The sequence below is a fragment of the Nyctibius grandis genome, chromosome 26 (assembly GCF_013368605.1).
Source record: "Nyctibius grandis isolate bNycGra1 chromosome 26, bNycGra1.pri, whole genome shotgun sequence".
NCBI lineage: Eukaryota > Metazoa > Chordata > Aves > Nyctibiiformes > Nyctibiidae > Nyctibius > Nyctibius grandis.
In genome coordinates, this window is record NC_090683.1 from 6,088,709 (window position 1) to 6,116,519 (window position 27,811).

The window sequence follows — 27,811 nt, forward strand, 5'->3', positions numbered from 1 at the left end:
CAACGGGGGCGCGGGCGGGCGGGCGGCGGCAGCGCCCCGTGGGCCTTCCGGCTGAAGGAGCCTTGCGGCGGCTCCGCCGGGCCCGGGCGGCCGGTGCTGAGGGGTGAGGAGGGATCGCGGGCCCAGGCCCCGCCTTCCCGGGGCGCCCCCGCGGCGGCGCTGCCCTCCGGGCCTGGGCCCCTTGGATGAGGCCGTGAGGCCGGTGGTGCCCTTTCCCCTCCCCTCCCGGTTCCTGTTCCCCCCTCTCCCCCCTTCCGCCTCCTCCGGGGCCGCGCTCCCTGCCCCGCTCCCCATGTAGGACGGGGGTGTTGGCGGCAGGGAGGGCTGAGGCCGGGGTGAATGGTGCCAGGAGCGGGCGCTGAGGAAGTTTGAAGTTTTGGGGGTTTTGAAGGATTCCCGCCCCCCCCCCTCCCTCCCCTCTCTTGAGCACAGTGGAGGAGGAATGCCAAATCCGGAGAGACATGGGGGCAAGAAGGATGGGGGCGGCGGGGGGTCCTCGCAGCGCGTGCCTGGCAGCGGGAGTTCGAACAGCAAGGAGAGGCACCGGCTGGCCTCCAGGCACAAGAGGCATAAGTCCAGGCACTCCAAGGAGTCACCGCTGGCAGCCCAGGAGACGGCGGCCCCCTTGGGCGCGATGATCAAGCCGCTGGTGGAGTACGATGACATCAGTTCGGATTCGGATACCTTCTCGGATGATGTGGCCCTCAAGCTGGACAGGAGGGAGAACGAGGAAAGGAAAGCAGACAGGAGCGAGAGGATACAGAAGCACCGGCACCACCAGCACAAGCGCATTCGTGAGCTGATGAAGAGCAAACAGCCAGAAAAAGAGAGGAAGTTAGAAAAGAGCCTGGGGGCATCCAGAAGGTCTGGGTCCACCAAGGAAAGACTATCTGGATCCTCCAAGAGACTCCTTGAAAGCGAGGAGCACCCGAAGTCACTGTCCTCAAAGAGCAGCAACAAGGAGTCCCGGTCAGCCAAAGCGCACAAGGAGAAATCCAGGAAGGATCGGGAGCTCAAGTCCAGCCACAAAGAGCGCAGCAAAAGCCATCGGAAAAGGGATGCTCCAAAAAGTTACAAAACAATTGACAGTCCGAAGCGGAAATCCAGAAGCCCCCACAGAAAATGGTCCGACAGCCCTAAATTGGATGACAGCCCCTCAGGAGCCTCCTACATCCAGGAGTATGATCTCAGCCCTCCCCGCTCTCACACATCCAGCAACTATGATCCCTACAGGAAGAGCCCCGGCGGCTCCTCGCGCCGCCAGTCCATCAGCCCGCCCTACAAGGAGCCCGTGGCCTACCAGTCGAACACTCGCTCCCCCAGCCCCTACAGCCGGCGGCAGAGGTCCATAAGCCCCTATAACAGGAGGCGCTCGTCGAGCTACGAGAGAGGCAGCGGGTCGTACAGCGGGAGGTCGCCCAGCCCTTACGGCCGACGGCGCTCGAGCAGCCCTTTTGCAGCGAAGCGGTCTGTGAGCCGAAGCCCCATCGCCAGGTGCGTGCTCTCTGCCTGTTCTCCCCTGCCCTGGGGAGTGGGGAAGTGTCTGGGGGTGGTGGGGGTGGCTCTGAGGATGCAAGGGGTTAACCCCCTTCCTCATCTCTGGGGGGCCCAGGTCACTGGCTGCCTAATTTGGCTGCAGAGTGATCTGTGTGGAGCTGCTTTGGTCAGGTGTGTGGCAATTCGCTTTAAAATGGTGTTCACACTTTGGAAAACACCTCCCTGACTGGCAGGAGGCAGCGTCCATGTTGGCTCGCAGCAGAGAGGCCTAGGGCTGAGCGAGCTCCTGGGATTAAATTACACCCACCTCTGGAGGTGGCCCCCGCGGAAGGGCCGGGGCTCACGGGGAGGGTTGTGCTCTGAGCCTCCACGGGAGATGGAGCCGCTCAGCTCCTGATGCGGGATCTGTTGGACTTCCTTGGTGAAAAGTTCAGCCAGGGAGAATGTTTTCACCTGTTTCTGGAAGCCTTTATCCGTTTACTGTGCGTGGAAACTTGATCACGCTTCTCAGGAGGGCGGCTTGGTCTGAGTGTGTTTTGCTCTTTCTGAACTGACTTGTCTTTTCTCTTTCCTCGAGTTAGAGATGACCACATGGAAACTCCATCTTTCCAGCTTAAACTTTCTTTTCTCAATATTAGAATGTCTTGCTTCCATTCTGAAATCAGGGCATTCTGGAGTAGGAACCAGCTGTATTTTGGCTTAACTATAATTTTCTCTTTTTTTTTTTAATTTAGTCAGTAACCTTGCTACAGAGGGAAACTATTATTTGAAGGTAGTGCTAATTCTCTGTTTTCTTTCAGATCTTTGTTACTTGTCTTGTTATACGCACAAATACGTAGTCTGATGTTGATTCTCTCTTTTTTTGGCTTCAGCTTATGCTAAGTGAGTCTCCAGTTGTCACCATGGGTGCTGTGGAGCTTTGGTTGTAGCTCCATGGCAATTAAGATGTGACCTGGAATGTAATCGCTGTCGAACTGCTCTGTGCTGTGTTAGCTGTGCTGCATCCTCTGCTCCAAACAGGAGCTGCGAGCGAAGAGGCTGCCTCCAGAGCGCGTTTATGTGATCAGCAGTTCCCAGAGCTCAGGGCTTTGGGATTTCAGCCTTTGTTACTAGAGCTTTTTCCTTAACTTCAGGAATAGTCTTCCATAGTGGGCTTGAAGTAGTGCCTTTGTCCTTGCTGTGAGAGGTGTATTGGTTTTAGCACCCTGGAAGCTGTTACGTAAAATCTACTTATTCTGCTGTGATTTTACATAGTGAAATTTTCCTTCAGGCTGTTTCTCCTCTGCCCCATTTTCTCTGTGTACACCTGAGAGGTTCTGAGGGATAGTCCTTGATGTCTTTCTTCTCCCGCCCCTCAATCCTTTTTGCCCCGGTGGCACTGCTCTTACATGTTGTTTGCTAATACTTTTAGAAGAGTAAGAATGCAGTAGTAGAAAACATATGTATACTTGATGATATAATTGTGTATTATGGCACCTGTTAAATGTCCATGTTTGGCCCTAACCAGGGAGAAACCACGTGGAAGCTGGACTGGTACACAAAGAGGTTGTATTTTCCCCCCAGGTTACTCCACTTTCCAGGAGAACTGAGGCTTACTACTTCTGTAAATGGCTAGTTGCTTCGGACTTGAGAAATCAAGCCGTTATCTTTTCCTGATCTTAATTATGGGAGCAACCTTGAAGCACTTTGTGCTGCTTCCCTGAACTTATATACCCGTGTAAGATACTTTTTAAGGGCATCTTTGACTCATGGACAAAATACTAGACCCCAAACCAAAATAGATTCCAAAGGTTACTTAATGTTTACACTCAGCTTGTACTGAATTCTTTGAATCTCTGACTTCAATTGATAACCTACTACTCTGCTCTCTTTCCTGGGCGGATAACTTACTGACTGTGTGATATATTCCTTTAAAGCAGAACAAAAAACGTGGATTACACCTGCAGAAAACATCTGCCTGAAGTGATTCTAGTGAAGGGATGGAGGGAATGTGATGTGTGTTGCAAATATTGGGCAAATTGTAAGTTGTAATTCATGTGTTAGTTTTGCTTTGCTGAGCTTGTAGCCCGTACGGTGAGGCAGGTGGTGTAAGTTTATGGTCAGGCATCTCCTCCAGAAGGCAGAGGTGGGGCTGCCCCTCTGCTGACGGCTCTTCAGAGCTCACCTGAAGGAGTGGGTCCTTGCCAGCGTCACCGAAGCCAGCTTTGGCTGATCTGCAGATGAGTGTGTAAATGGAGGCAGCTGGCTTTGCACCAGAGTAGCTGGGGAGCGACCACCTGATCTCTTCTGTTGGCTCCTGCAGAGAGGCAGGAACGCTTTGGGAGAGAGAACATCTTTAACTGGTGCACTCGCTTAGGCAGTGAGCATCTGACTGTGGCTTGAATTCTTCAGAGGAGGTAATGCAGGCTTTTCTGGGACACTGAATTATTGCCACTGACTGACAGCATGGGTTTTTTTTTTTTTAGTGCATTTTTGTGTTTTCTGTAATCTCCACGTCCAAAATACAGTGTTAGGAAACTGAATCAGTGTGCTGTGCTGATTGGAGAAGATACAGCATGTTTGCATTTCAAATGGCTGTGCAAAACGACTCGCTTTCAATTTGGGAGGAAATGAGGATGATTTGGTCAGTAGGAGAAATAACAGCTGTGGCTTGCCATCCCTTGTAGCAACTGTTGTCATTGCAGCTAAAACTAGAAGAAGAAATTCCAGAGTCCTTCAGCTTGCTGAAGGTGGGTTGTGCTCTGTACTAAGTATAGCAGCTAAGTGTGAGTGTGTGCACATGCTGTGGTAGTGGCCACTGTTATGCAGATCCTTGCCGCGGCAAAAGGTCGTCGGGCGTTCATAAATGGGAAACATTGGCCTTCGTTTGAGCTTGTTTCCTGAGCAGTTAGAGCATGGGGCATGCAGTCAGGCTTCCCAGATACTAGTTTCCACTTCACTTCTGTTGTGGCTTGGAGCAGGTGAAATATTTTAATGTCTGTAGATGTTCCTGGCAGTTTGTATAGTGGGTAATAAGGGAGTATGTAGATGTGGGGCTTTGTTCTGCCAACTGATTCAGGGTCACCTCTGCTAACGGCTGTTAGCTGTGGTTGTTTTCAGCATGAGGAGGTCTGGAGGGTTCCAGCATTCCCTTCTCCAAAGACCATTCTAATCTTCTGATTGTGTCTGTTAAATTAATCTAAAAATGCTTTTTAATTTGGATATTTACATGAGCCATCATCTCTGACTTCTTTGTGTTAATTCACAGTCGTCCTGGTTACTATCTTGTATTTCTAGTTTCCAGTGCTAGAGAGACAAGGTGTTTTTTAACCTCAGAGCATTTTTATCCAGAAAAAGAAACGCATGTGGGACTGAATTGCCCCCCGCCCATCCCTGATCATCTTAGCAGAGCTGGTGAGCTGTGGAGTGTTACCTTAACACACATTAAGGGTGAAAGGGGTGAAAGTGCTAACCAGCTGCAGGTGAAGCTATGAAAAGATTGTTTCAGAGGATGGAAAGAGTGTCTTTAAAAAGCAAAACCTGCCTGTGCCTCTTCTGTCTTATTGCATCTTTTTTGAGGTATCCAGCAGTGATAAAAGCAAGTGTTGCTGTGGAACACCACCCCTCAGCCAGCGCTGTGGTGGTGTTGGGGCTGTTGATGGTCTAATGATATGAGGTAAGGTGTGTTGTAGGGTGGTCTGTTGCTGGTTGCGTTGATGTAACTGGGAAAGCAGACAAGCTTCTGGATGTGGTGTCTTTTTTGAGTCTAACAAAGCCATAAACACCAAGCTGGAAAATGGGCTTAGAACAACAGCTCTTTGTATAATAACTATAGGTAGTTATCATGAAGGGAAAAAAAGCGTGAGTGGTGCCTGTGGAGCGGAGAAGACTATGGGGAGGGAATAGGTGTATTTAGTCCTGGTGGGATGGAGGAGCATATATATTTGCTGCTGGAAGGTCAGGGAGTCATCTGTAGCCCACGTCGGGTTGGAAGTGCTGGTTCTGTGGTGCAGCTCCTTCCGCAGCAGCCCTGACGTGAGCGGGGTCCTACCCTGAGCCGTGTGCTCGCCCCAGTGCTTCCTCCAGCCTTACCTTTCTCTTGCTCATGTCCATGCAGGTGTCTTTGGTGGCTGCATTTCTAACGTAGCACTTAAAAATAAGGTAAAATTGGGCTTTTGGAGAAGTTTGTCACATCTGCTGAGTGACCTTGTTGAGAATGTTGCTCTGCAACCAGTTGAATTGGAATAGCTGGTGGGGTGTAATCATGGGGAAGGAGGAGAGAGAGGGAGCAGGAAGCAGAGTATTGCAGCATCTTGAACAGTCTGTCCTGAAAGATTTGTAATGGGAATGCAAACCCCAGAACTCTTTGTGGGTGCAGTAAACTATATCCTACAGGGTTCGTTAGGAATGTTTTCCTTCACCTATGAGTATCTTTGAGCATAGTGAAAACGTGACAGCTTCTCCAGCTCCTGGCAGCCTTGCACTGGGATGCGGCAGGTGACCTGCGATCCAAATGGTAAACTGCATCCAAGACCGTTAATTAATTAAGCAGAAACCAGGGAAAAGGAGGTGATCCCGAGGCAGCATTCCCGTTACAGAACAGCGTGTTGAAGAGGAAAATAGTTAAGTGACTTCAGATGACGCTTTTTTCTCTTTCTAGTTGTATATTTATTTTGTGAGTCTAAAGGTAAGGACGACCTACAGTTGTGGTGTTCTTTGACCACTGGTAGTGCGAGGTTTGGGGTTGTACTTACTAGTGGGAGGGTGGAATGCTTGTGCTTGGAGTAGCAAGGGAAGAGGGTTCTGCTAAACTCCACCGTGCAGCGAGACCCTTCACCTCCTGTGCAATCACAGCAGTGTCCATCCTTGAAGGGGCTGGTGGTGTCTAGTGAGGAACTTTGCATTACTCTGTTTCAGTTCTCCCGTTTATTTTCCAAACGTTTGTTGTCTCAGGATAATATTGTGTAGCTCTTGTTGTTAATTATATTCTGAGTATGTTTACTAGTGAGCCAGCATCTACTGTGTTTAAACCTGCTTGCTGTTAGGTGTTTTTTGTAACTACTCTGGGGCTATGTTTTGAGAGAATTCTGTATTTTCAAAACTAGATGTGTTCTGAGTAATAAATCATGGAATAAAAATAAATGTTGAGCGTAGTTTCTACTATAGGATTCATAGGATCTGATCTCAAATTGTCTCGTTTTCCTGATGGCTCACACAGCTTCTAAACCCATCAGAGCCTACCTACAGTTCAAGTACGCTGTCTCATAACCTGCAAAAAATCCTAGTTCCTCCTGAAGTGGAGGAAACAGTTCTGTCTTGTCAGTAATTCTGACACAGACACTGGAAGCACCAGTTTGCAGTTCAATTTGATTTTTTATCTTGTTTCCACATCAGCCTCCAGTGAGCTTGTGGTTGCTGCTGTCTTCTGACTAGGTTCGTGCCGTGCTCGTGGTGCGTACCCTGATGGTGTGGGGTGTTTCCTGCCTTGCGTGTTGCTTGTATCACAACACAAATTTTCAGTGTGGTATTTTATTTCTGCAAATATACCTAATCTAGAGCCCATTTATTGTAGAGGAAGACTGAGACCTCAAACAGAATTAAAATTTCTGGGGTTTTTTTTCTTCTCCTGAATCACAATATGCAAATTTGAGTTCTGATGATGGTGAAAGAACCAGGGGGGAAAAACTAGCTTGAGGTGAGATGTTTCCTGAGGCGATGTTCCCGTGAGGACAGTCATATTTTATCCGTTGTTTCCTTTAAAGTTGGACATAATTAGTGTGAAAGATTCATAAACTGCCAGCTCGTCCTCTTGACTGAAGTCTTCTCTTTAGTGCACGCATCTGTGATCCCGCCTTTACCTTGAGACTTGTCCAATCTTGATCCTTCGTTTCTGTATTAACAGTGTGATTGTGAGGGTAGTCCTGGCGTTGGAAGGCTGGATGATGACCTGAAACTTGTACTGCTTTAGTCAGCAAACTCGTTTCAGTAGCTTTAGTCTCTCCTGACAGGTGTTATGGGCTGTCTGAACTTAGCTGACTAATAATGGACTCAAATTGTTTTCAAAGAGAGCTGCTGATGCTGGTGAGTAGCTCAGAGGTTGAGAGATGCTTCGTTTCATTTATCTTCTCCCTCTTCTCTCCACAGGAAGTCTGTGAAGTCCCGAAGCCGAAGCCCCGGCTATTCAAGACACTCATCATCTCACAGCAAAAAGCAGAGGTCTGGGTCACGCAGTCGCCATTCCAGTATATCACCGACGAGGCTGCCGCTGAACTCCAGTCTGGGGGCAGAACTCAGCAGGAAGAAAAAGGAGCGAGCGGCAGCGGCGGCAGCTGCAGCCAAGGTGGATGGGAAGGAAGCAAAGGGCTCACCTGTTTTCCTGTCTAGAAAGGAGAACAGCTTAGCTGAGCTTAAGGAGTCTGGAACAGAACCTAAAAAGGTCATCAAAACTGTTAAATCTGAAAAATCGTCTTCAGATACGGAATTAGTTAATCTACTGTATACGAATGCAGAGGCTAAAGCCCCTGCAGAGGCAACAAAAACCAAGGCAGAGGAGAACTCTGAGAGGAAACATCCTGTTCCAGTTAGAGATTCAAAACAGACGGGAACAAAAGACTTGAAGCCTGTAGCAGTGGTAGAGGACCTCCTATCTCCAAAAGAGACAGACGCAGCAGAGAAGGAGATTCCACCCCCACTACCCTCAATAAAATCACCTCCTCCACCTCTGCCGACAGCCACACCTCCACCTCCAACTCCACCGTTGCCGCCTTTGCCTCCATCTCCTGCTGTTCCACCTTTGCCACCAGCCCAACTGACTCCCATTCAGGTCCCTACTTCAGCCCCAACGTCTTTGCCATCTTCTTCCCACCCAAGGACGTCTACTTTATCCTCTCAGGTGAACTCTCAGTCCTCTGTCCAAGTCGCTACAAAAACACAAGTGTCTGTGACGGCTGCTATCCCACACCTGAAAACTTCAACGTTGCCTCCGCTTCCGCTCCCCCCTATTTTAGTTGGGGAAGATGACTTGGATAGGTAAGGTCACACAAGAGCATCCTGTTTGCATTTAATAGCAAAACATTGAAATAACCAGATTCTTTTGGTTAGTTTGACAGTGGCTAGCTCATCCTGCAGGGTACGCTGAGGACTGTGCTGCTGATATAAAGATATAAATGCATTATTGCACAGCCATTCCTGGGATTGGCCTTGTCGGGGTTATGTGGAGAGTTTTATGATCCTCTGCAGGTAGTTACATCTTATCTTGGTGAGAAAGAGAGCTTTGGCTGCTGTTCTGGTTAGTAAAGGTTTCACATCGCTCTTTGTTCGTATTTATTGCAGTAATGAGACATGGATCCGGAGTTATGCACCCCTTGGCATTGCAGCCATTTGCACAGGCTGATTTTGAAATTGCTTTTTTGTTTAGTTCCCCCAAAACCTGTGCTAAGGTAACAGGCAAGAGCTTAACAACTCCAATACAAGGACACAAACCAGAGCTATTTCTGTTCCAAATGCATTGAACATGCACACCATGTCTGCACATGAAAAATGGCATTGGTGTAACTTAAGTGTTGTCTTAATTATTGAATAATTAATACAATCTTTATTGCTTAAGAAGTAGGTATTGTTTGTTTGAAAATGGAAGAGTGAAACTGCACCTACTTCAGCTTGCTGTTTCCTGCCATTTCTAATCCAAACATGCAGACTTAATTCTGTCCTGTAGTTGTAGCTCTCACTGCTCTGGGTCTTGGCTTCTAATATGAACTTGTTTGAAAAACTTTACTGTGGGTTTGTTTTTGGTGGGAGGGAAGAGGGGAATGGAGCAGAATATCCGAAATGGAGGTGGACAAGAAGAAAAACAAATTTATTGGGTTTTTTTTTTTTCCTTTTGTAGCTGTTAGTATGTTGTTGTGCTGTTAACGTAAGGTCATCACTGATATATATATTTTTTTTCTACTTGATCTGCTTGGCCTGTAGTTCCCTAACAGCTTCTGTATCTTTCCAACCACCGCTAAAGATGTACAAGGTATCACGTTGGTTAGCAAAGCCTATTTTTTGACGAATAGTGTGTTACACGATAGTTACAACTCGATATAGTTGCCCTGTGGTTTAAGTGAACACAGAGTGCTACATACTCCGATTCGTTTAATTGATTTTCATGGTTTGTCCTGGTATTGATGTAAATTAGGGTGATGTTGTCTCTGCGGTCAGTGTAAAAGTTAGGCTTGTGAGTGTTTATGTTGCCCTTCCTAAGCTGGGTAACGTTGTTTAGCAAATATCTATTTAGTTTAACTGTACCTGTGATGAGCAGTAGCTTTTAACAGGTTGCAGATCTTTTTCAGCCTAAGCAAGATTCTGCTGCTGTGATTCCTTATTTCCAAACACAGAAATTGGGCTGTAAATACTATATATATTTTTTTTTTTTTTTACCACCCAGGTGTGGCTTAGTTTTGTAAAAGTGTTTTCTCTGCCATCACTCTGAACTTAGGAGCGTGGGCGATAAGACAGCTGGTTGCTAAATGTTGTAAGTGAACGTGCAGTGACTTTTTCCCAGTAAAAGGACGGGGAATCCCACCTCGTTTTGCTGAGTCTAGTGGCAGTTGCGTTACGGCACTGATGGTGTACAGCAGCTCACTCTTAATCAACTGACTTCGTATTTATGAACAAAACTTTTCTTAGATAGACTTTTGTTTTCATGTGCTGAGACTGGGAGAACGCTCCAGCTCCGAGAGCGTGGAAGCAGGATTTGGAAAAGCGCTTTGAAGCGCCTGAGTACAGAACACACCTCATTTTAGAGACTCTTTAACCTTTCCTGATGCTTCTCATCTGTCTATAACGCTTTTAGACTTCACAGCAGTCAAGGTCGCTTCACCAGCAGGAGGCGTACCAGGAGGAGAGGAGAAGTTGTTTAGAAGCGCGTGGTACAAACTTTGTATGTGTGTGATGTTGCACTCAGAAGTTGCATGGTTTGTGTAGGCTCACAGGAACATCTGGCTGACTGTTCACAGCACGAACAGAGTTAAAAAAGCAGACCTGACCGATCACATTCCTGCTGTTTGAGGGGAGGGGAAGAAGGGAGGTAGCTCCTGGGAGTCTTTGTTAGGTGGTTGGTGTTCCTACTTTGTCATTTTTCTGCTTGGGCAGCGCTGAAGGGTCTGTTTGGCTTTGTCACTTTGAAACAAGTGCCTGGTGAAATGTCCAGTGCTCTGGGGGTGATTAAAGTTACAGTAACTATGTAGTAGCACTAGGGCGGATATGCAGATAGATTAGCTAAGCACAGATATCAGTGTGTCAGCTAGAAAATAGTAACTATTTGGTAAAAGGGAGAGAAGGGACCTCCTGAAAGGCTGGGCACCTGCGGGTTAAACCTACAGACACACCTTCGCCCTTCCCAAGAAAGTCTGGTGAAGAAGCTGGCTTTTGATGTGTGTGTGGAAAAAGGCTGAATCTTTGTGACAGAATCAAAGGGCCCAAGCTTAGCATATACTGTTAGATATTTAAACGGTATCAAGAACAAATTAATTGCCAATTAGAAGCGGATTAAACACAGGTAAACAACTGCTTTTTTTTGTTACAGTGAATTTTCAATCTGTAAGAACTGAACGTTAGATCAGTGCTTCAAATACACATATGAAAGCAGTAAATAAAGCAAATCCTAGCTGATCTGCTCTGTTGGATCAAGGTCCCTTGCCTCCTACATGCGGTTGTAGGCCCTGGCTGTCTAGATCCCCCTTTGAAGAACCTTGCTTGGTTCTTAACTATATTTCACAAGATATTTTCGTGCAGATTAGGTGGTGTCTAATAAAAAAATTGGGAAAATGACCTAATTCCATCAGTTCATTGATGTGGAGTTCTCTGTGCTGAAGCGTTAGACCTGGTGATGCTGACGAACAGCAAACCTGCTGCTGGCTGCCCCAAAAACAAGCCTTGGAAGAGTGTTTGTATCTCTCTTTTCCTGGTGAAGCAGAGATTTGCATGGAGAATAATTCCTGACTATTCAGACCTGGGAATTCTCCCTGCTGCATACAGGAGGGAGAAATTAGGTTCTGCTTATGAGACTCTTGCCAGTCTAAACCAAACTTCTGATGCTGTTGGTAATTTGGTTTTATTTTTTTTTTAAAGTTGCCTTTTGGTTTCTCAGGGATTTTCACAAGTGAGAGCTACATTTCAGTCCTTGCTAAGAAGTTGAAAGTTACTTATGCAGAGGGATTTAATTCTGGGTTCGTATTTATAGTGGTCCACAACAAGTCATGCATTTAATTTCATTATGATAAATGGACTAAATAGAGGAAGTAAGGGTTGGAAAGTGGGTGCTGGCTGATAACCTGAACTGTCTTACAGGAAACTCAGAATAACTACTTATTTGTGCAGATGGAGCAAGTTCTAGTTGCAAGAGCTGGGTGTTTATTTGAAGACAGCGCGTTCAAACCTAATGCTTTTCTCTCCTGATATATTATCATTGTAAAATTTCAGCCTGTTTTGTTTTATACTTGGCTCTGCTAATTTTGGCACTTAAATTTGGGCTTCTAACTTTACGTTCTCAAATAGAGAGCTGTTGTCCTACAGTAGGCTTTTTTGTTTGTTAATTGGCTGTTAAGTCTGACTTTTGTATTGTATTAACTTTTCGGAGTTTAGTCCAAAAGAGATTCTTCCTCCAAAACCTGTGAAGAAGGATAGAGAGCAGAGACCACGACACTTACTCACGGACCTCCCGCTCCCTCCAGAGCTCCCTGGAGGGGACCCATCTCCTCCCGACTCCCCGGAACCAAAGGCAGCCACACCACCTCAGCAACCGTTCAAAAAGAGACCAAAGTAAGGCTCGCTTGCTTTTTTTTTTTGAGCTGTTAGGTTTTCTGTTTCTTCACACAGATGTCAGTCTAGGTTTGCAAAGCTTTAAGTCTCAGCATATACCCCAGCGCTCCTCGAAGAGCTGCTCTGTGTGGAGACGGCGCTGTTGAAAGTGCAGTTGTTTTGGAAATTGAATCTGGCAGCTGCTTTGCCAGCTCTCAGCAGCCTCCCCACCGTTTATTGGATGGGGAGAACACTTAACGTGCACTTACTTATAAATCTTCAGCCAGACTTAGTTCACTTGTATGGAAGTTCTTTTGTCCCCAGGCTCGTTTGAGTGCTGCCTTATTGAGGGAAGTGAAATGTGGAGAAAATAAGTTCCTATTTCTGTTTTTTCTTATGGTGTATTAACTGTTTCCTGTGGGTTGTTTCATATTTGGACCACTCACAGCTGAAGGCCGCCTGCCCCATCTGTTTGAGAATTAACAGCAGTTTGGGAAGAAGAGGTTGTGTACGTGGTGCACCAAACGGAGACTACGGTTCAGGCTCTGTACTGAAGCTGTGACACATTCTGTTGTCCTCCCCTTTGACCCTTGCAAGGGTAGAAATTGCTGGACTGTGTCATATTCCATCTCTCCAGCCACATCTACCCTGAAAGCGCTCTCATCTTTTGATTTAGCTGTGCCTGCAGGGCAAAGAAACCTCCTGATTAGTATCCCTGTATAACGCTCTTCGTGCTTCTGGAAGTTGGTTATTCCAAGTAGGAGCCATGGACCTCTTCTTCATGCACTATTGAAGTGTTGGTCGTGTTGCAAGGCATATAGAACTTCCTCTGATAATATTTATGCAGTTGTCAAGGGAGCAAACTCCCTTGGCATTTTGTGCACAGAGTGCTAGCTACACTTTCTTTTAAATAAAAATCAAATGTCCAGTGTTTCTGCAAAGGATTCCAAACATTGATTTCTGTCCTACTGTAGCATAATTCTTGGGTATGTTTTAGATGAAGGTACTGGGTTTGGTCTCCTTCAGGCTGCTCGCAGTTAAAAGTATATAATGAGATCTTTGTAGAAATCTGCGTGGCTAACTGCGTGCACCCGAGCACTCGGGTGTCTAACAGCCCTCTCCCCTCTTTCAGAATCTGTTGTCCTCGGTATGGGGAAAGGAGACAGACGGAGAGCGACTGGGGGAAGCGTTGCGTGGACAAGTTTGATATCATCGGGATTATTGGAGAAGGGACGTATGGGCAGGTGTACAAAGCCAAGGACAAGGATACAGGTGAGGGTGCTGAGTGGCTGCAGATTGACTCCACTTCCTTAAGGCCTTGTTACTGTGGGTGTGCTTAAAACCCATTCCAGTGAGTGATGTTGCCAGTTAATGACAAATACTTCTAGAACTAGAAATGGTTCCAGCCCTGGAATAAGCATTTACATCAGATGTTTCCAAGAGGGGCAAAGGAACAGAAGCTCTGAAATCCTACCTGTGAGTTAGTGCCCGGCTGCCCTCTCTGCTTGTGAAATCGTGTGCCCTGGGTGTACAGTTTGACACACGGTCAGATGGTCGTGGTAGGTGTAGCTGTGGCAGCCGTAGGTGCCAGCTGAACCCCTGCTTTTTAAATGTGCCTTTGTCAGGCTTTATTGTAGCAGAGCTTGTGGAGTGGTTTCCAGGGTAAATTTAAGTTCTCCCGTGTGCCTTTCCTCTGAAGCAGATCAGGAGGAGCACTGGTGTTGTCTGTCTTGAGTTGTTGGTGTGATAACTTCTGACAGAGCAATGTAACAAAAATCGGTGGGGTGGTAACTAAAGCTGGCCCTGCTGTTTCGTGGTGGATGTTGACTGTGCTCAGAGCTACTTTCAGCTTTCCCCTGGAAACCCACAAAGGTGTTGTCAGTGATGTGTGCCGAGGGTTTGACACTGGCGTGTTCTGGCAGGTGAATTGGTGGCTCTCAAGAAGGTGCGACTGGACAATGAGAAGGAAGGCTTCCCCATCACGGCCATCCGCGAGATCAAAATCCTTCGGCAGCTGATCCACCGCAGTGTTGTTAACATGAAGGAAATCGTCACGGACAAACAAGATGCACTGGATTTCAAGAAGGACAAAGGTAGTATTTGCTGCAGGGTGTGGTTTCGATTAGCCAAAGAGGTGATGCAACTCCGTTTGTTTATTGTTAGTGCAACACTAAACATCTAAACTCTGGTGTAGATTTTCTTTTTTGCATTCCTCCTCGATACACAGTTCCAGCAAGTTTGGCACCTGGATTTGGCCTTACATCAAAGGAGAGATTCCAGTTAAAATGAGTTGTCGCACTGCAGAGCAGAGGTAGACACAAACTTAAAAGGATGCGTTGCATTCCTGTAGAGTCACAAAAGAGCAGTCTTAAAAAAAGAAAAAAAAGGTCACTTTTAACACTGATTAGTGGCAACAGACTTAGTAATGGTTTCCTTGAGGGGGGAAAAATTATGTGGGATGCCCAGTAAGCCATAAATATCACAAGACTGCGTTAAAGAAAACACCAACAGAACACACTCAACAGTGCACAGAAAAGAGTATTTCAACAACTGAATCTACTTTCATTCCTCCTTTTTGTCTCTTCTCTCTTGTCTTAAATAATTTCTCTCTTTATTATACCAGGTGCCTTTTACCTTGTGTTTGAGTACATGGACCATGACCTAATGGGGCTGCTAGAATCTGGCTTGGTACATTTCTCAGAGGACCATATCAAGTCTTTCATGAAACAGTTAATGGAGGGTCTGGATTATTGTCACAAAAAGAATTTCCTTCATCGAGATATTAAATGCTCCAACATCTTATTGAACAACAGGTAACCTGTTGTAGTTCTGTCCACGCTCTTCCCTGTGCTCTCCCTGGGTTCAGCTGAGAGCCCACGGTTGTCTTTACCTTGAGTATGTTTAGGAACAGGAGGTGTTGGTCAGCTGGAGGAATACAACCCTGCATGTTCCCACCCGTGGGGTGGCGGAGGATTGTAATTAAGCAGTGACTTTCCTGGGTGCTGCTGCTGGCAGAGACCACAGCTCCTCCTGCAAGGGTGAACAGCCCTAACAGCCTCCTGCTGAACTTGCTGTTGGTTGCAGCCTCTCCATGGGAGGCTTCTGCTCACCGTTGTGCAGCCCCTTACAGTTAACTTTCTTTCACGTTGACTTGAAGTCAATGGGTCTCTGTGTACACTTGGTCTCCATGGTATTTTGGCGAAAATACTGTTTATTGAAAGTGCTTGTGTGCAGGGAAACCACTGAGGGTTAAGGTGGGAAGCAGCAGTTCTCCATGAATGCTCTCTGTTCTCTAGATAGCAATGTTTGGCAGTAATGTAGTTCGTCACAGAATACATAATAATTATTCATTTGCTGTTAATTCTCAAGTCTTTATCTGGATACCCAGAAGAAAACTTGGAGCCTGTGAGAATAATACTGCGCATAATTGCATCCACATGTCTGGATATCCATCTAAAAAATTTCTCTGGGACATTGGCCTCTTGGGAAGGGTTTGTGATAGAGATGAGACTGAATCGTTGGGGGGTATTTTGTGTGTTTGTTTCTTTGAAGCGTTAAATAGGGTTTGAAAAATTAAGACTGGCATATCCAAAAGTAATTACTGCAAACATGGCTTTGTTAGGGCTTTCTGTTACATGGGGGGATCTCCTTACCTGTCACTGCTTGCAGCAAGTGAGCACAGCTGTGATTCAAACCAGTGACTGGTTTTTGTCTTTCAGTGGGCAAATCAAACTTGCAGATTTCGGACTCGCCCGACTCTACAGCTCGGAGGAGAGGTGAGGCATAGCGGTGTGGAGGAAGGGGGCAATGGCTTACAGAGGTGGGGTGAGCTCCTTTCTGCTTAATATCCACATAGTCCCTTCACTTGGAAGTCCTGGCATTGCCAGAGGAATGATTTCCAGTGTAAGTGGTATAACACAGCTCTGGCTGTTGGAACAAATATGCTTCTGGCTGGTATTAATAGCTGTTCATTAGACAAACCAGCCAATAAGGAACCAAAACATCTTCTCCACTTGCCATGGACCTGCCGTGGCTCATGTTTTGCTCTGAGATCAGTCACTATTTGGTCATGGCAGCCTGCTGCTGCCTCTTGCGGGTCAGGATTTTTCAGTCTTGGGTACCTACAACCTCCCGTCTTGGGCACACAGGCAGACTTGTAAAATCTGTGGTATCTCATCAGCTTTATTTAACTCAGGCAGGTGCTATGCACATCTAGACACATGAAAGCCCACTGCTTCTACTTACATGCCCAGCTCTGCAGTTTGGAAGTAATAATTACAGTTTGTAGGGGTTTTGTGGCTCTTGTCATCAGTTTATGTTTGTATCTTCCATTCCAGCCGTCCATACACAAATAAAGTCATTACATTATGGTATCGACCTCCAGAATTGCTGCTAGGTGAGGAGCGTTACACACCGGCCATAGATGTGTGGAGCTGTGGGTAAGTGCCTGGTTTGTATCTTTTGTCCTGTTTGGGCTGTGAACGTTGGCACATGAATAGAGCAGCTCTAATGGAAGGTGGTCTCTGATCTGTGCTCATTCCTGAAGCTCTGTCTGTTCCAGCTAGGCAGAGTGTTGTGATAGGGTAGGAACAGTTTCAAAAAATCTGTGCTTTGAGGAGATAGGTGTGTGTTGCCTAACTAAAGCTGCACTGTGTAGTAAAAACTCCTAGAATGAGACTTCTCTTGGTGTTGACATGTGAAAGCATAAAGGTATCTATTCTTACTTTAAAAACCAAACCAGCCTACCTTTGACATCGCTAAGCTCAGAAGGGGTGACAAGCTTAGTCTGTGCTGGTCATAGCTTCAGTGTATGGTTTTAATGACCTAACAGAGAGTTTTTCTGTAACCTCTTCAGATTGCTGTTTGTCACCTAGCTTTTTCAGCTAAATCTAGGAAACATGTTAGAGATTTCAGTTTTCTAGTAGCGTAGGGAGCCTTGTGAACAGGAGGAGTCTGGGTAGTTCAGCCACAAAGATTGAACATTTTCCAAGTGATTCAGAACTAGAGACTCGGATTCAGCCTTCAGAAGAGGGGCTGGGTTTCCCAAAGTGCATACTTCCCATTGGGATATTCACAGGTAAACTCTCAGCAGAGCTTAGTACACAAACAACAAAGGTCTGCAGAAGTCAGGCCCTGATAATTAATTCTGGAGACTCCACCCATGAGGTCCAGTTGCGGGTCAGTGTCCTGTGCCAGATGAGCAGGGTTAGCCCAGTTCCAGCAGACAGGTGCCTGTATCAGCCCACAGCTATACTGGGCACTGATTGTCATTCCTGTCGGAGGCTTAAGGGTAGATGTGAAGGACTCAATGAGTCAGAGTTGTCCCCTCCCTCCTTCTCTTCTTTCCCTTCCAGCTGTACAAACGTTGTGTGTACAAGGTGATATCCTACACTTGGTGGTGACAAACAGTGCGCTGCTGGCAGCTGAGGATAACTCGGGCCAGCAGATATCCCCCAGTAAAGCTGGAAAGATAAATGGGGTGAATGTGGAGGAAAAGAGATGCCTGGCTGTTTTTCTTGTCACGCTATTGACACATCCTCCTTTCCCTGCAATGAGTTGAACTGGGAAGCCTGTGGCAGGTTACCCAGCCTACTGGTGAACATTATTTCCCAGCTGCACAGAACTGGTGACTCTGTACACATAGGTTAGTTTGTCAGTCCTCAACTACAAGCCCTGATGCAAATAGCTCTCCTCAGGCAAACCTGCTCCTGAACAGAAACGCTGCAGTGTTCAAACGATCATCCCAAGGGTTTGCTGTCGTGACCTCTTGCTTTTCCTCTTTCCAGCTGTATCCTCGGGGAACTGTTTACAAAGAAGCCTATTTTTCAAGCCAATCTGGAACTGGCTCAGCTTGAATTAATCAGGTAAAGCATTGCGCATGCATGCCTATGAGAAGAGGTACTGCAGGAACTGCTCATGCACACAGGCTCTGTGTTATAAGAGCCCCTCTTTCTCTAATCTGCCTGCAAAATAGGACCAGCAAATGACTGTAACTGCAGATGTGAGTAGTTAGGCATCTCTTTGGCCATGCCTGCTGCCAAGTGTGTGGCTGCTAACGTATGCACCCTCAGTAAACTTTGCTGTTGTTAGTTGAGTGCAAAAATCATGAATCTAAATTACATTTCATACTGAAAATTGTGTTGGATGGTTTATAAACTCAAGGTAAGCAATTTTCCTCCTCCTGGTACCTCCTTTTTAACCTGAGTGTTATCTAATCTTTGTTGGAGTGTGCCCAGACCTAGGTTATTGCTACAGTAAGTTGATTAGAAAGGAAACATTTTCACTTGGGTTGGTGACTCTTCTCCTCCTGGCTGTGTTTCACCTGCTGATCATACTCTGCTTTTCTGGTTCCCAGCCGGCTCTGTGGGAGCCCCTGTCCAGCGGTGTGGCCAGATGTGATCAAGTTGCCCTACTTCAACACTATGAAGCCGAAGAAGCAATACCGAAGGCGCCTGCGTGAGGAGTTCTCTTTGTGAGTTTTGTTAGAGGAGAGGATAAGTGACAGCATGGGGGTTGTGGCCTTCTGTGAGGTTGTGCCACTCATCTGCTGCCCTTTGGCTCTAGTCTACCTGGCAGGATAAAGCAGTGCTTCCCTTTCTTGCCTGCTGCCCTCGGGCAGCCCGCTCCAGGAGGGCTTCTCCCATCTGGGGAAGGCTGGAATGGGGTCACTGTCCACTTTCTAAATATCTGACCTGCCACAGGTGCCTTCCAGAGAGGTTCCTTGCCTCTGCACGCTTCTAGCTAGGGTCTGCACCTGGAAGGCACGCTTGGCAGCGTGGGATTTTCACAGTGCTGAGGCTGTCTGACTTCAGAGACGTGCTCTCTGAGGGGAGAGTATAATTGTGTGATAATCTTGTGGGATTTGTAGTAGAGTTGCTCTTCATAAATGGCAAAAATGAGACTGAAAATAACCCATATCTGATGTCTGCTCTGTTGATGTTCCTGAGCTGCTGCATCATGTGGTAATAAATTTTGACTGTGTGGATTTCTCTTAGGCCTGAGTTGTTGCTCTGAAAGCAGGCTTCTCCCCCTGTTCAGAACAGCCCCTTAACTCAGCCGTGTTTCCACCTCTCTCGGCAGCATTCCTTCGTCTGCTCTCGACCTGCTGGACCACATGCTGACGCTGGACCCCGGCAAGCGCTGCACAGCCGAACAGGCCCTGCAGAGTGACTTCCTTAAGGACGTTGACCTCAGCAAAATGGCACCTCCAGAGTAAGTTCCAGCTGGCATCCCCCACCGCAGTGGGTTCTCTGCTAATGAGCTTTGGGAAGGAGCCACTGGCTTGGCCTTGTGGTTTTTTTTCAGTCAGAATTAAGTTATTATTTCTGGGTTCTTTTCTTGACGCTGCCCTTGCGTTTTGTCATATGGCTGAGCAAAATAACTCTTCCTGTGCTGTTGCTTTTCTGCCTGATAACAGGCTGGTTTTATAAAGCTCAGTTTAATTCTTTTAAGGTGCTCTAAAACTCTGTTGGAAGATATGCAAGAGTAGCGTGTAGCATATCCCTGTCCTCTGTGCCATGGAGGACTGGCCAGACCTCGTTTATGCTGCTTGTTAATTGACTAGAAGAGTGGCTGTTGAGCAGTGCCACACTGTTTGCAGCTCTTTTCTCCCATTCCAGTCAAGCAGATTATAAAACTCTACTGTAGCCGCTTTGTGTGCAAGTGTGGCAGTAGCTTTTGAGATTCCTGTTTCCTTCAGAGTTACTAAAGGCAGCTGCTTTCTTAAAGCCACCAGACTCAAAGCTTGGAGGACTCGGCTTCATTGAGGCTTGTGTGCATTGTAGCTAACCCAGTCCACTCAGGGGTGAGATTCCAGGGCAACTTAAATGATTCACGTGCAATTGTGCTGCTTTTCCTTGTTCTAGGACTTGCCCTTTCTTGGTTTAATAGTATGGTTGCCGTCAGAGGAACATCTGTGCTTCTCTTATGGCACTAATAACTTTCTGTGGTCTTTGAGGATTAAATAGGTTTTCTTGCCACATTTCTTAACGGCCAAGTGTTGTTCTCTTCCAGCCTTCCCCACTGGCAGGACTGCCACGAGCTGTGGAGCAAGAAACGCCGACGGCAGCGGCAGAGCGGGGTCGCAGTGGAGGAGCCACCGTTATCAAAAGTTTCTCGGAAAGAAACTACCTCTGTTACAAGCACGGAGACTGTCAAAAACAACAGCAGCCCTGTGCAGCCACAGCCTGCCCAGCTCAAACCGGAGTGTGGTGCTGGAGATGCCGTAGGTCAGTGCCCAGTCTGGTCTGGAAAAGGCTCCTCCTGATGTGTTCCCTCCCTGCTCTCTCTGCTCTGGGTGTGGGAGGCTTATGGCTATTTTCAAGCCAGTCTGGTTCTTTCACCTCTATTTCTACAGAAAGGGTGTTCTAGAATCTTCTTATCCTGATTTTTTTTTTCCTTTTCTCTGCTGTGAAAACTATTGTCTGCAGAGCATTCTGGCTGGTCTTCACAAGTCACTCACCGATGAGCTGACTATGAATTTGTTCTATGAGTTACATTGTTTGTTCTGAAGCATGTTCACAGAGAATAATGAAAGGAGTCACTGAGTCACTTAAGCCAGATAAGTAACAGATAACAGGCTGGAAGGTACATCCCTATAAATAAAGGGTGTGCAAATGAGCTGAAGTTTGATCTTGTTGATCAAATTATAGAAAGATTAGGCATGGGATGTAACAGACTAGTGGCTGGTGAGCAAAAGTACATTATTACACATTGCTTGTTGTGGAAAAGATCACTTGGTCATGAAGACTTGCAAGACCAGGACTTGTGCGCTGTTTCCAAAACTGTGCCCAACCTTCTGGTGTCTAGAAGATGGTTGGAGGGGAGGTATTTTGATTCCTGGGAATGTAGAGATGTACAAAGCTGCCCACACCATGCTGATTGTTCTGTAGAAGCCTTATAAAAACCCAGATAGGAGCTAAAGCTTCCTTTGTGTCAAATGTTGTACTGACAAGTAACAAGGAAGACAGTTCTTGCTCCAGGGAATGCACAATCCATGTGTTCAATGAAACGTGGCAGATGGACGAAAGGTGGTGGTTGGATTAAGAAACAGCTGAGAAAAGCGAGTGTCACGTTCTCAGTTGCCTTCCAGCAAAAGGAGCTTAATTTTAAGCTTCTAAAACCAACCCTTTGCACCCTCTTCCCAAAAAGTTTGACTTCCAAAGTCGGTGTCAGTGTGAAGTGACAGCCTTGTCACTTGTCACTCAGGAGGCTGTGCTCCAGCACGGTGCAAAGGGAGGTGATGCCACTCCAGGGTTGTATTTTGGACTAACCTGGATACTTGCAGGTCAGGGCAGAGTCTTCTGTGATCCCAGGCCAGCTTCCAGCAAGAAATTGTCTTCTGCTTGGCCTCATTTCTTCTGCTGCGTCAGTGGCACACACCCTTCCTCTGTCCCAAACAGCAGCTCAGCTCCATCCTGAGAAACCTGCTTCCCAGGGCAGGAGGCTTTGGACCCGTGGGGTGCTGCAGAGGCCGTGGGAGGGGCCGAGCTGTGTCAGACTTGCTGCTCTGATTACCACTAAAGTGGGCTAAGGGCTTCCAGTCTCAGGCTTGCTGCTGTAACTGGTGGTGTCCTTGGTCACCAGTCTGATTCTGGGGATGTCCTCGGTTAGCTAACCGAGGAACGGGGAGGTTTGGCTCAGCTCAGCTGGTTTTAAGCAGCAGCCACGTGTGTGGTTGTGTTGGTAGGTTTGAGGGGGCAGTGGAGAAGCTTCCCCGTGGCTCACAGAGTGGTACCCAGCTGCAGCCTTGGCTGGGTGCAGTGTGTGCGCAGTGCCACGGGGTGCTGCTGCAGTGCTGCTCAGAGCTGATGGCAGGCTGGAGGGGGCAAGCTGGTGGTGGAAATCTGAGCATGCTACCCTGGAATCCTCCCCCTGGAGCCCCTGTGCCTTCCCCCGGCCCGGGGACATGGAGGGGAGGAGTTTGTTGGAACGTGCAGTGTCACGATTACAAGTCGATGTGCTGTAGCTTTGCCTGACCTTCCTGTGATGCTTCTTGTGGTTCCTGCAGGCCTTGGAGAAATCACCCAGCAGCTGAATCAGAGCGAACTGGCTGTTTTACTGAACTTGCTGCAGAGCCAGACTGATCTGAGTGTCCCGCAGATGGCCCAGCTGTTGAACGTCCACTCTAACCCAGAGATGCAGCAGCAGCTGGAGGCTCTCAACCAGTCCATCAACGCTCTGACAGAAGCCACAACTCAACAGCACGAGTCTCAGGCAGCAGCAGCGGCAGCAGCAGAGGAAGCCATAGAAGAGGCACCCGCGGAGGCCCAGCTACCGGAGGAGCAGGCGACTCCAGAGACAGCCAGCGCTCAGGGAGACATGCAGAACGTGCTGGCCGTTCTGCTGAGTCAGCTGATGAAGAGCCAGGAGCCTGTGCTAACCCTGGAGGAGAGCAACGGGGAGAAGAGCAGCGAGCAGCGGGGGCCGAGGAAAACCCCTACGATGCACCCGGAGGAAAGTACAGGTAAATAATTGTGACTGTTGCTCATACATCTTGGCTGCCACGCACTTGTTTGAACAATTAAAGTGTTCCACGTGAGTGCCTCTGGTTTAACTGCGGCCAGGAGGAACCGAGACGTTGGGAGTGTTGTGGCAGAGGGAGGCAGGGGGTGTGGGTGGGAGGAGGAAAGGTGCTGGGTGCTAGAATGTGGTCGAGCCTCAGATTTCAAGACTGAGAAAGACACTGACCCGCTCCCTGCGGTAAGTGCTGGGCTGCTCAGGACTGCAGAAAGCCAGAACATGAAAATACTGCTCTGCTTCCATCTCCAAAGAGTATAAAATCCAGTAGTGCTCCAGTGTGAGTGGGTCAGTGAAGGTTAAAGGTTTTGCCCAAAAAAAAATGAAAGGGAAACCGGGAGGGTCAGCTCTTCCTCTAATACCCCAGGAATTACTTTACACATTCAGGTTGGTTTTTTTTGCACAAGGACGTTGAATCTCTGTGGATTTTCCCATCTTATTGTTTGTCCCAACGCTCTTTTCCACCATTCCCTTCCTGCCCTCTCAAAACAAAACAAGTGTAGAGATTATTTTAAAGAACATGAAATACTGGAGAGTGCGGGAAGGGAGGGATGGCGGCAGGCGTGTATGTGAGACACTCGTGCACCCCCCTTCGGGGTGCCTGGTTATGTGTAGGGTTGGCTTTTGTGAGTCCTGAAATTCAGCGACTGCTGAAGCTGAGCCAAGCGGCTGGTTCTTGTCGAGCGAGTCAGAGGCATGTTTAAAAGCCCTGCTTGTGTCGGTGAACGCTGGGATTTCCATTGCCAAGGTGAGTGTAAATGTCTCCATGTCTTTTGTTTCTGTTGATTTTTTTGAATTATTAGCGACATCCTGTGACGACCTCACCAAATTCTAGAAGCGCCTCCTGAGCATGGCTCAGCCTCTCCGGGGAGCCTCTTTTGGCCCGATACACAACTCCTCTGCAATGTAGCTGAACGTGCTGTGTTCTCGTGCCTTCAACACACCCGCCCACCACAAGCCAGTTGTGATCGTGCTTTTTTTTTTTTTTTTTCTTCTTTTTTTTTGCCCTAGTACTGGAAGATAACTAGGTTATTGTAGAGCAGATTCAATGAAATAACTTTGTTCTCTGTTTATAATTATTTTAAATGATATGCTGTCCCCCAAATCAGCTTGGCTTTAAAAAATTTACCTGAAGATTGTTTTCTGGATTTAAATACAATCTAGTTTTAAAGTGGACTGACTGATACGGGTGGAGGGGTGGTCCTGGAAGACTACTGGTTTTCACAATAAAGTTTGACCTTTTTAATAACCAGTTTTGCAAATGATTTGAGGCTCTGTTTCAAACAAGGTGTTCGTGGCCTCTTACGTCATCGCCAGTAATGACTTTAATCACCGCGTAGCCGAGCCTTTGGTCATGGGTGAGATCTGAGGCAGTTCAGGTGTGTTGCTCTGCAGGAGGCAGGACTGGGTTTGGGGTGAAGGCGGCACGCGAGGCTCCGGGAGCAGATCGTGTCCTTGGGGAAGCCGCGTCCTCCCCTCTGCCGTGGCCCTGCCTGAGCAGGGGGAGGGCCAGGGCTCTGCTCTCCCCTTCCCACCGCCTAACCAGGCTGCTTTGTTCTTCCTGCTGCCCCCAAAGCAGTGACAAAGTATTAAGGGGGAGGGTGAGGGGTGCTTTTGTTCTTGCTAGGAGGAGTCCTGTTGAAACAGAAATCCTTGTGACTTCAGGTCTGGTTTGGGGGGGGTAAAAGGATTTTCTCACGCTCCAGGACGGTCTGTATGTTCCATGCAAATATTTGCAGCTTGAGGTTTTGTGTTGGAGTGTGTGCTGGAAATGTACGTTGGGAAAAGGTCAAAACCCAGGCGAAGCGGGGCTGGCTGCGGTGGGGAGGAGAAGGGGGGACGTGGGAGGGTGCGCCCGCGCCCTTCAGTCTGTCATGGGTGCAGCAGGAGCTGGTCCGTGTGGGGTTGGGGTTGGGTTTGTGTTTTTCTAAACCTACACATCAGGGCCACGCTCCATCGGTATGTACCGGAGCAGGAAGGCCCGGCGTCCCCGTGCAGCGGGAGACCCCGCTTTCGGGGCACACGTGCTGTCATGTGGCTGCACATCTGTCTCCTGCTCGGCGTTAGCCTTTGATCCGAGAGCAGGAATTCCCTCGGCGGGTGCCCATGTGGTAGGACAGCTGTTGCCGACTCGTTGGGTGCACGGGGGACGGGGCGAGGACGGGGAAAATGTTAATGAACACGTACATGGATCTTGCAACGGATGCCAGCTATTAAACCTCTCCGCCTCTTCCCAGTGCATCCTACAGAGCGGGCTCTCTTGTTTTGGGGTTATTTTATATTTTTTTCTTTTGGATAAATGTATTTATATCTGTTTGCGTGATGTTTTAAGATGGTGTTTAAAAGAAGTAACCCCTTCCACAGCATGTCCTCCTCGCATTCTCCCACCAGACAAGAGACCCCCCGAGCCCCCCGGACCGCCGCCGCCGCCTCTCTCCGAAGGCGACCTGGCCAGCGCAGCCCAGGAGTTGAACCCGGCCGTGACGGCCGCGCTGCTGCAGCTCTTTTCCCAGCAAGAGACGGAGTCGCTCGGCCCCGCCACGCACGAACACCAAGCCCCAAGAGCCGCGGACTACGGCAGGTCCCACTCCTCCAGGACTTACAGCACCGAGGGCTCGGAGGGGGGATTTGGTGCCGAGGAGCTGAATTCGGGCCAGACGCTACTAGAACCTTCTGCCCAGCCTCTGGGGAAAAGCAGGACCTTCTTGGGCTCCGTGAGCCACCTCGGGGAGACGAGCAATTACCAGGGCACGGGCTCTGTCCAGTTCCCAGGGGACCAGGACCTCCGCTTCACCAGAGTCCCCGTCCACTCGGCCGGGCAATCGTTCACGAAAGCCGAGGGGAGCAACAACACGCTGGTCCATCCCGAGGCCAAAATCCAAAACTACGGCGAGCTGGGCCCGGGGAGCGCCGGTTCCAGCGGGGCAGCGACAGGTCACAGCTGGGGCGCCCCAACCCAGGCGACTTCTTCTTACGGGAAGGCGTACCGGGGGCCGGGGCGAGTGCCTCCGCGGGGCGGCCGGGGCAGAGGGGTTCCTTACTGAGCCGCGCCTCCCGCGCCGCTCTCCCCTCCCTCGCCTCTCCACCTTTAGCGACATGACTTGTGTTATTTTTTTTTTTTGCCAGAGCAAGGTCTCGTCCGCATTTCAGCCGCTGCGAAGCTCCCTGGTGTATTCCTTGCTAGGCTGCCGCCGGGCGCCCCGCGACTCACCGTAGGGTCCCCACGTGGGCGTCTCGCTGGCCAAAACCTCTCACGCTTGGTTAGTGACACAAAAAATCAACCCCACCGCGAGCAGCGGTGAGCTTTCTGCCCTGAGCCAGCAGAGCTGGGGGGAGTGGGTTAAAAAGAGGTGGAATGAAATAAACCCAGCACGTGGGAAGGAGGAAATAAAAAGTGTTTCACAAGCTGGGCATCGGCGCATCGCGGTGGGCAGCGTTCAGGGAGGGCTGGGGGAGAGTCTGGTTCCCAAAGCAATTTTTTGGGGTTGTTTGGTTTTTTTTTGGAATTCCCTTTAAAGAAAAAAAAAAGATAAATAAATGGGAATATATTGATGCTGAGGCGCCTGGAGCAGTTGTTCTGGCTGGTGGAGACCCGGGCTGTGGCACGGGGCCGTACCCAAATTATCCCACGTCGCTTTCTTACCACGAAGCGTCCGTCTGTCCTCTCCTCCAGCTCGGGCCGGGTCCAGGCCCTCTCTCTTTTGACAGTAGCCTTAGTAAATTGGCTTTTGTGAAGGGTCTCTTGGGGTTTTGCATCTCTCCTGCCATAACTTTGCAGTGGGAATCGTCTTTTTTTTTTTTTTTTTCTTATTTTTTTTAAGAGCCGAAGAGAACACCTCACTTAAAAATCTGTATTTCTTTGTCATTCATAACTTCCAAAACACTTTAAGAATTAAAAAAAGGAAGAAAAAAAACAACTGGTGGGGAAGCACCACCGGGCAGGAGTGTCCTTTGTACCCGGCACTCTCGGGGCTGGGGTTGCGTGTCCCCGCAGGGGTCGGTCGGGTCCCCAAGCAGCATCTCAGCCCTTGGAGCCTTCCCAGGCGTTGATGTATCATTTCTATAAGCATCTATATTTTTGTTGTTGTCGAGGAAGTATTTACGATGAAATTTCTCCTCCCGCAGAACGTTGCGCTGTTGTCCATTTCAATGAGACTTAAAAGAGATGAATAAAACAAAGGTACATATTTATGAGCTTTTTTTTTTCCGAGTAGGCCTTTCCTATGGAAAACAGACGGTTCTTTTAGTTCTAGAGCCAGCAGTGTTTGGGGGGGGAGGACGGGGGGGCCGGAGACCTTCTTGCTACTAACAGGATTTGATTTCTTTTTTATAGAGAGAGATAAATTAAAAAAAAGAAACAAATGCACCTGAATAAGTGCTGCTTCTCTGCCTGGGGAAAACCTGCCTTACACGGGAGGGGAGAGAAAAAAAAAAAATATATAAAAAAAAAAAAATATATATATACCCAGTGGCAGGCCCCTGCGTGCTCAGGGACCAGCGACTCTCGCAGCGTCGAGTCAGCACCGAGGGGCGACACCGTTTGCAAAATCCCAAGTGTAAATTTGTTGGATTTTGGGTTTTTTTGGTTTTTTTGGTTGCCCGTTCACACCTGACGTGCAGGAATGAGAAGCTCTGTAAGGTGCAGAGCGCACTGAATACACCAGGCACCTCTTGAGGGGTTTTTTATTTTAATTTCTATATTTTTTCCTTCCCCCTGCGCAGCTGCTCGGCGGTGGGAGCTTTTGTTGTTGTTGTGGCGTTTCTCCCTGAGCCCATCCACCGTGGAAGGAAAAGTCCTTCCAGCCCTGACCCCCTCGGGGCCGCTGCCCCCCCGGCGCTGGGCTCCTGTAGGTGCATTTGGGGTGGCCTGTCCCAGCCTTTGCAAGAGCAAAGCCGGTGCCACCCGCCAGCCCCACGGGGACACTTTTCCATGGGGACACTTTTCCAGCACTGATTCATTTTGCAGCAGGGGCTGAAAAGGTGCTGAGGACCTTGGAGGTGGCGGTGGCTGCGAGGGGGCGGTGTCCCTCTGTCC

At 48.3% G+C, this 27,811-nt stretch overlaps 1 protein-coding gene across 3 annotated transcripts; it reads left to right on the forward strand.

The window, feature by feature from the left end:
- Positions 1-25: 25 nt before the first annotated feature.
- On the forward strand, positions 26-26,967 carry CDK12 (cyclin dependent kinase 12). Of its 3 annotated transcripts, none has more exons than XM_068418541.1 (14): positions 26-1,494; positions 7,621-8,505; positions 12,103-12,279; positions 13,391-13,530; positions 14,181-14,351; positions 14,882-15,071; positions 15,978-16,034; positions 16,596-16,697; positions 18,045-18,122; positions 18,614-18,730; positions 19,339-19,470; positions 20,272-20,486; positions 22,268-22,723; positions 25,141-26,967. In XM_068418541.1, the coding sequence occupies exons 1-14, from the start codon at positions 443-445 to the stop codon at positions 25,818-25,820; spliced, it is 4,452 nt and encodes a 1,483-aa protein (XP_068274642.1). In that variant the 5' UTR covers positions 26-442; the 3' UTR covers positions 25,821-26,967. The 3 variants fall into 3 exon arrangements, with proteins under 3 accessions (XP_068274642.1, XP_068274644.1, XP_068274645.1); XM_068418543.1 differs by having other exon boundaries at positions 25,168-26,967; XM_068418544.1 differs by lacking the exon at positions 25,141-26,967 and adding an exon at positions 23,580-24,008.
- Positions 26,968-27,811: the final 844 nt, after the last annotated feature.

Coding starts and splice junctions, on each gene's coding strand:
- CDK12 (XM_068418541.1), top strand. CDS start 443: ATGCCAAATCCGGAGAGACATGGGGGCAAGAAGGATGGGGGCGGCGGG. Junction 8,506..12,102: donor GGGGAAGATGACTTGGATAG/GTAAGGTCACAC, acceptor TTCGGAGTTTAG/TCCAAAAGAGATTCTTCCTC. Junction 15,072..15,977: donor AACATCTTATTGAACAACAG/GTAACCTGTTGT, acceptor TTTGTCTTTCAG/TGGGCAAATCAAACTTGCAG.